Source organism: Cryptomeria japonica, chromosome 7 (genome assembly GCF_030272615.1).
Source record: "Cryptomeria japonica chromosome 7, Sugi_1.0, whole genome shotgun sequence".
Taxonomy (NCBI): Eukaryota; Viridiplantae; Streptophyta; class Pinopsida; order Cupressales; family Cupressaceae; genus Cryptomeria; species Cryptomeria japonica.
Window position 1 is genome coordinate 86,342,846 of NC_081411.1, and position 7,312 is coordinate 86,350,157.

At 31.4% G+C, this 7,312-nt stretch overlaps 1 protein-coding gene across 1 annotated transcript; it reads right to left on the bottom strand.

The window, feature by feature from the left end:
* Positions 1–1,192: 1,192 nt before the first annotated feature.
* LOC131041489 (bifunctional levopimaradiene synthase, chloroplastic) lies at positions 1,193–6,083 on the bottom strand. The gene is made up of 14 exons (XM_057974606.2): positions 6,030–6,083; positions 5,819–5,895; positions 5,123–5,429; positions 4,790–4,973; positions 4,480–4,697; positions 4,218–4,338; positions 3,964–4,076; positions 3,549–3,745; positions 3,297–3,412; positions 2,893–2,991; positions 2,579–2,794; positions 2,148–2,286; positions 1,818–2,066; positions 1,193–1,674 (listed from the first exon to the last, which is right to left on the bottom strand). Exons 2-14 carry the CDS (start codon positions 5,885–5,887, stop codon positions 1,381–1,383), a joined length of 2,322 nt encoding a protein of 773 aa, XP_057830589.1. The 5' UTR covers positions 5,888–5,895; positions 6,030–6,083; the 3' UTR covers positions 1,193–1,380.
* Positions 6,084–7,312: the final 1,229 nt, after the last annotated feature.

The window sequence follows — 7,312 nt, forward strand, 5'->3', positions numbered from 1 at the left end:
CTTTCTATTGAACCCCCTTTAATGGTTATTTTTGTCGATTTCTAATTATATTCAGGGAGTTAATTCATAACCCCCTTCATTTGAACCCCCTTCATTCAAAGGTATATAGGGGCTTTTGTTTGAATCCCCTTTTTTACACTTCTCTAAAACTTTCTACAATTTTCTGTAGATTTTTGGCTTTCAAACCTCTAGTTGAATGCTCAAATAGAATGATATTGACAACCCAAAATGTAGTATGGTATTCCTTAAAGAAATATTTCAAATGACTATAATTTTATTACATTGTGAGTTTATTATGATCTTATTTTTTAAATTTTATGAAATATTGGTTTATTAATGAACACGAACTTCTCTATTCAACGCATTGGGATAAATAGTAAACTAATTCAAAAAAATTGTGAAACATATCGATGTCTTCTTTCTAACAAAAAAAATTGAATTTCAATATATATAGAACAAGTTATGTGTTCAAACATAGACCTATGTCTAAACTATAATTAATCAGACTCCAAAAGTGAATAAAATGAAAAATAATCAAAATACCACTATCAAACCAACTCCATTCCCTCGATATTGATGTTACAAACCGAAATTTGAAAGAATTAAATTTCTATCATTTATTTAAAAATAAAGCTATGCATTTTGGAAGGCACGCCACTCTGTAAAAATGATTTTTTTGTAAAAAACTACTTTTAGAGGGAGATGGAAAAATAAAATCAATTTTCTTCAAAAAATTTGAAAAAAATATATTTAGAACTTGCAAACAAGATGTTACAAATCACTAAATTACATCATCTTCAAATTCTTAATGGTTTAAAAGTTAGGTGTCGAAAAGTGACGATTATTTTAAAAATATTCATGTTAGTGTCAAAGTTGGCAAAAAAGTAGGAACCATTATTGTGAGTTTGCCAATTTAGCTCAATCATGGAGATCAAAAATGTTTTGAAGTATATTGGTTTGATGTTTATTGCATTTATTTTAATCATTTTCTTTAATAACATTTTTCTTGTCTTCTTTAGTAATATAGAGAATAATATACACATGATTGAATGTTGATTAAATAATATTCATATAGTTTATTAAATTTAAATGATAATTACAATGCAATATATATGATAGAAAAAATAAGAAATATCACACAAATAAAAATTTAATATATTTTTAATGAAATATATTACATTATGTAGCTTTAGTCAAGTATAAAAAACTTTTATAATCATAGATAAATATGATAGTCCACTTCTTATGATTGATATCTAAATATCTATTCTAGAACATCAAAGACTTCTATTAGGAGTACTTATTTAACATCTCAAATTATTTATAACATATTTACACATGTTGATGTTGGATGTGTAGTTTTCTCCAACATAGTTAATTTCATTTGATCCTTTGGAAAAGGCATTTATCCACCATATACTTCTTATCTTGGATAGAGCTATTAAAGGCATCTGTTTGCATGTAAAGAAGCTGAGACAGTCTTGCTGAATTGAGAAGTAAATTTTGAAAGCAACTTGGCAGTTGAGTACAATTGAACAATTCCTTATTCAATTCAGTAAGTCCATCTTCCATGATACCATAAACATTTTCTAAAGCTGTGTCTTCAGACGTATTAGGATTGTCCTTCATATAGCATTCTATTGCAGAAGCCAACTCCCCACATTCTCTTTCAGCCTTATATTAGCATTCATTGAAATAGAATTTGTCAATACTAGATTTAGACATGCTTTATCCATGGTAATAACATTTTTAAATACTTCATTGAATATAAAGATAATAATATTTACCTATATGGCGTAGTATATTATTGTACTTACCTTGAATGTTTTGGTATCATTGACTAGCCTTGTGGTTAGGCACACAAGATCGAGAGCTTTTGATCTCTCATCAATTTGGAACACGATATTATTGGTAATAACTTCCCCCATTAAGTGGATAGAAGTGAGAATAGTTATACCAAACCCTCCAGAAACTTTGGACACATTTATGTACTCATCCCATCCAGGCACGTACTTATGTTTAGACCACTCTGCTTCTTTGGTGAAGGCTTCAAGTTGAACCTTCCACTGATCATATGATTGTCACTTTAGAAATTTGCTGTTTGATTAAATTTATATTATTACTTTCAATTTTTATAGCATACATACCATTCTCTTGAAGTATTCAAGCACATCGCATCCTTGCACTTTATATGCTCTCTCTGCTAACTCACTAATTGTATTATATAATCCAAAGAAACATATTTTTATATGCTCTGGCATGTGATCTAATATATTTAAATCCCACCTACAAGAAAAAGAAAGCATATTAATGATAACTCATTCAGAAGTCGACTATAATTCTTTTTGTAAGTATAATAAAGTTAATTTGATTAGACAATCTAAATTTTAAATTTTAAATTCTGTCATTTGAACTCCTAAATTACTCAACTTAAATATTATATAAATTAGTGACATTTAATTTTAAGAAAAAATAATTAGACAATACAGAAAATGTGATAATTAAAACTAGCTGATTATTTTGCTCCATAATTTATATATCCTATATGAATATCACAAAACCAGTTTTCCAAATTTACCTGTTAAATGCTTCGTTGAATAACATAATCTCATCAGAAGAGCTATATTTATCATATAGGTCATCCAAAACAACAAGAAGACAACCAACTTTTGTAAACGCAATTCTATAGTCACCATATTCAGGTTCAAACATGCCAGCTGCAACAACGAAATATATCTCTATATGCCTCTCCCTTGTGAATTTCAACTTCCTAAAGCCAGAATCTATCCACCAGCTGTACAAAAATTGATCTTATTAACATAAAATTACAATTTAAATTATTTAACTATTTATATTAAATCAATGCTTTTATCAAAATTAACAAAACATTACTTATGGACTTGTTGTAGCTCTTTTTGGTGAATGGATTGCACTGCGTTGAAGTCCAATTTAGCGAGCTCAAGATACTTGCAATTGTTCATATAAGGCAACCTGTTTATGAAAATAAATTGTTTCCCATAAGAACACCAATAACAAAACAATATGCAAATCAATAGAATATATATTACAAAGGTAATGCTCTGTAGGTGTAAATTGGACATGAACAGTTTTCTAATCATTCTAAAATGTATGAAAAATTCAGGTCCACTCGGCTAGAATTGTCACCTCTTTCTTGTGCTCGTATAAACTCAAATGTTAGTGGAAAATTCATATATGTTATGATTAATCACCTTCTATTTATTTGGATAGAGGACTTCACATAATTAGCAGATAAAAGTTGAGGAATAGACTCTTACTTATAAAGGGTATTCGGTAACCAAGAATTATCTGCAAGCCAGAGGCCTTCTATATAAGACCTTGCCTTTAGTCTAGGTAAACTTCGATGGAATCCATATTTCAATTCGTAGTCCACCTACAAAATAAACTTGATTTACTTGAAAGTTTATTGAAATAAACATTATACACTCAAGAAGGGCTTATCAATCAAGACATGTTTTTACCAGACTCTGCCCACTAAACTGTTGACCAGTTTTTACCATAAAACTTACAGCATTAGAATGCTTTGTATCACGAAGATTTCGAAGGTAAGCTTCTGTGAAGGTTTTTGCTTCTTTCATTATCATTTCTCCAGGAAAAGCTATAAGGGAGCATTTGTAGAGACTTAACATGCCTTCAACTTCTCTATGTGTTTTGTCAGCAAAACTGAAGAACTCGCCTTTCTCATTTTCAAAAATTGTCAGAATTTCTGCAAAAAATATGATCAACCACTGAATGTTAATTTGTATATAATCAAACAGAAGTTAAGCCCGTTCAAGTTCAGCAGTTCTGTATGTAAACTTGAAAAGTTGGAAATACAAGTTTTAAACAATATAGACGTTAAATCCAAAACTGTTTCAACGAAGGTTGTAAGAAATGTTTGATACATCAAATTGACCTGTAATAAACAAAAAGGTACCACTTTACCTGACGATACATCATAGCCATGCAGTCTGAGGATTCTAAAGCCCATAGCTGTATCATTGACATTTGCAATGGTATCATATCTTCCCCTTCCGATGCCCCCAATATTCCAAAATCTAAACAAGAAAAGAAAAAACTTGTAAAACTAGTGAAACTGATTATTTTTCATGCAATCCTAAGAAAATTAACCTGCATGTGTAAGATTTTTCTCCTAAAATGTCGTTTCAATCAAAGGAGGGAAAAGATTAACAGACTACCTATATACATAATCCAATGCATTCTTAATTTCGTTTGTGAAATGGCGACTAATTCCCAGATGTTCAACAGTATCAATGGCAACAATGCGGTGATGGAGATCAGAAGGGTAAAAACAGGGTACTGTTAACAACCACAAAACAAATAAACATGTCATATAAGACTACATTGTTAATATCTAATGAGTACTCTGAAATATAGTTTCTATTTAGTGTCACTTTTTTACAATGATCAAAACTTTTCATATTATCACAACGATCTTACCATAGTCTCCACAGGTTAGGACAACGAAGTTTATGAATTCCAGACATTTTTTGTCTCCTGTGTGCATAAAAACACAGGCAGTGGATGCCATTGACCCCAACATGTATCCATTCTTTGAACAGAGGTTCAAAATTTTTCTCCAATCTATAAGCTCTTGCAACCCCTCCAAAGAAAACAAAAGAGATGTCGGTAGGCTATATAAGGCACCTATATCGATCCTGATTTTGAAAAGGAAAAAAAAAATGATTAGATTTCAAAATTTACAAGTAAAAAGTAAAATTGCCAATACTGCTGGGTGTACTTCACTTACTCTTTAAGGCAAGCATCCCTGATTTCAAGCATTTTTTTAATGAATGGTAATTCATGAGAAATGCCCAGGCGTAGAACATGAGCTTGCTTCATCAAAGAAGAAAAGAGGATCACAAATCCACTTGGCAGGTTACTATACCCTCTTTCATCTAAGAGTGAGGATTGATTGTTAACAAAATCAATGGCTGAAAATTACCACAAGGAAGCCCGATTTGTCAAGTAAGAATTAGATTTGAACGAGAGTTTCTAATACTGTCAAAGAAATTGGTGATTAGACAGACATAATCTAATATTCTTATAAAAATAGATTTGGGAAACCTATGATATATCTCACCCTTCTGTACTTTAGTTCCCTCCACTTTCCATATTCTAAGTGCAATGACACATGAAAGAGTAACAAGAAGCCTATCATGTGGTAAATAACATGAATCTCCTCCCCAAGATCCATCTGTTAATTGATTCAAGACAATCCACTTCAGTGTTTGTGGAAATTGAGGTTGGTAAGGGTTGTCAATGGATGGTATTCTGGCTATCCATGCAGTGTCATATGCAGATGGGCTTATTTTCCCATTCTCCATAGCCTGAAACATGATTTTGATCTCTTCTATCAATGCCTCCATTTGTTTGTGGTCTTCAAGGGGCTGAAATAATAAACACAATTCATAAGAACATATAATTTCATAAAAAATATTTACCAAGCATTGTCTATGAAACATGGGTTCATGAATTTCACTGAAAGTTATGCAGCTGAACATAAATAAAATAAAATACTCTGATACACCACAAAAACGCTTTCTACTTTTCTGAATCACTCAATTAAACAACATTACACACTCTGAAAAACACTTCCTACTTTTCCCAATCACTCAATAAATTAGCATACTTTTAAAAACACTTCTTCCCCTTTCCCACAATCACATAATGTTCTGCTTTTCTGATTTTAAAGCAAATTAACGAATCGAAAACAGTTAAATTGACTTCGCATATATTCAGAGTATTTTAAGATAATGAATAAAAATGATCACTGTACCTGATCGTCTGTAAATGAATGAATTGCTTCATCAGTCCACATACTGGGAGGGTACACGGTGGCAGACATTCTTCTATCTGAACAAAGAGAAGTGAATACACTAATTTAAAACAAAAGTCATTAAGAAAATTCATATAAAAAGCATACCCCTATAGAATATTAGAACAAATCAATAAACAAAAAACAGAGATGTGAATAAAAAAAGAGTTACGCTGAGTTTTGCAATGGCGATTGGGTGGAAACTTTGGCTACCGTTTATGTGTTTGGCTGTTCAGCATAAGATAGGCAATCCTTTTATAAAGCCTGAAAACACATAAAGTGTGGTCAAAAATTTCCACGCGCAAGTAGAGCTGTTAATAAATTCGCTGATAACGATGCGTTTAATTTTGTGATTTGATACGAAGAAAAAATTAAATATGTATTAGTATAATTGTTTTCGACTAAGAATGTTTCGTAATCTAGTAATCAGTTGATTTTTATGTTTGAGTCCTCCATTAACTCTTTCCTAATATTTAGCAACAGTTCCTCCTTAAAATTAGATTGTCATTAAAATTTTGAGTTTATATTGCAAGTTTTGTACTTTTTAAGTTGATTTAGTGGGCGGAGGCCGAAAAGAGCGAACCTACAACAAAAGCGACAGAGTTCTCCGTTTGATTTAGTGGGCGGAGGCCGAAAAGAGCGAACCTATGATATATCTCTTCAGAGGACACGTGTAAATAGGAAGCGACAGAGTTCTTTCCTTCGATAGAGAAAGGGCATTTCATATACGTCTGTGGAAGACACGTGTATATAGGAATATACTTTTAATATATGTCATAGGAGAACACGTTTATATTTGTCTTAACCTTCCGTCAATCAATAATTGTTGTGTTCACATGTACGGCCTCCACCGAAGAAGGTGACAAGATTTGGTGATGTCCCACCAGGTCTGAAATTTGATGGTTTAAATGATAGTGTTTCAATTTTAGATTCTATATTACAAACTTTAAAAATTATAGATGATATAGATTGACATGTTACATTTTAAATTATAAGATTAATATATCATTTTAAAAATATTTATTATAAAAATATAAATTAAGTTAGAATATTTTAAAACGATTATAATTATTTCTGATTTTTTTAAAATATTGAATATGAAATTTTGGAATAGTTTCTAATATGAATTTAAAAAATCATTCGAGAGTTCATCATCATTTCCATGTGCTCCAACACCTCTAGCATTTCTCCAAGCCATCTTTACGCCAGTCCTTTGCAGTTGTAGGTTGGATCCTCACTCCGCCATCCTACAACAAAATTGAGTATGACTCGACAATCTTCAAAATGAAAACTCACTTTGATACCACTTGGTGCAGTCACGGAGGAACGGTCCTCACAGAGTAGTTCGAACCATGCAAGAAGAGTTGCACAACAGAAACAAACTATATTATATCATGAAAATTAGTTACAAATTGTCAGCAACATGTGGGCTCACATATTCGGCTCACAGGCCTG

Coding starts and splice junctions, on each gene's coding strand:
- LOC131041489 (XM_057974606.2), bottom strand. CDS start 5,887: ATGTCTGCCACCGTGTACCCTCCCAGTATGTGGACTGATGAAGCAATT. Junction 5,430..5,818: donor ATTCATTTACAGACGATCAG/GTACAGTGATCA, acceptor TTATTATTTCAG/CCCCTTGAAGACCACAAACA. Junction 1,675..1,817: donor ATGATACCAAAACATTCAAG/GTAAGTACAATA, acceptor TGCTAATATAAG/GCTGAAAGAGAATGTGGGGA.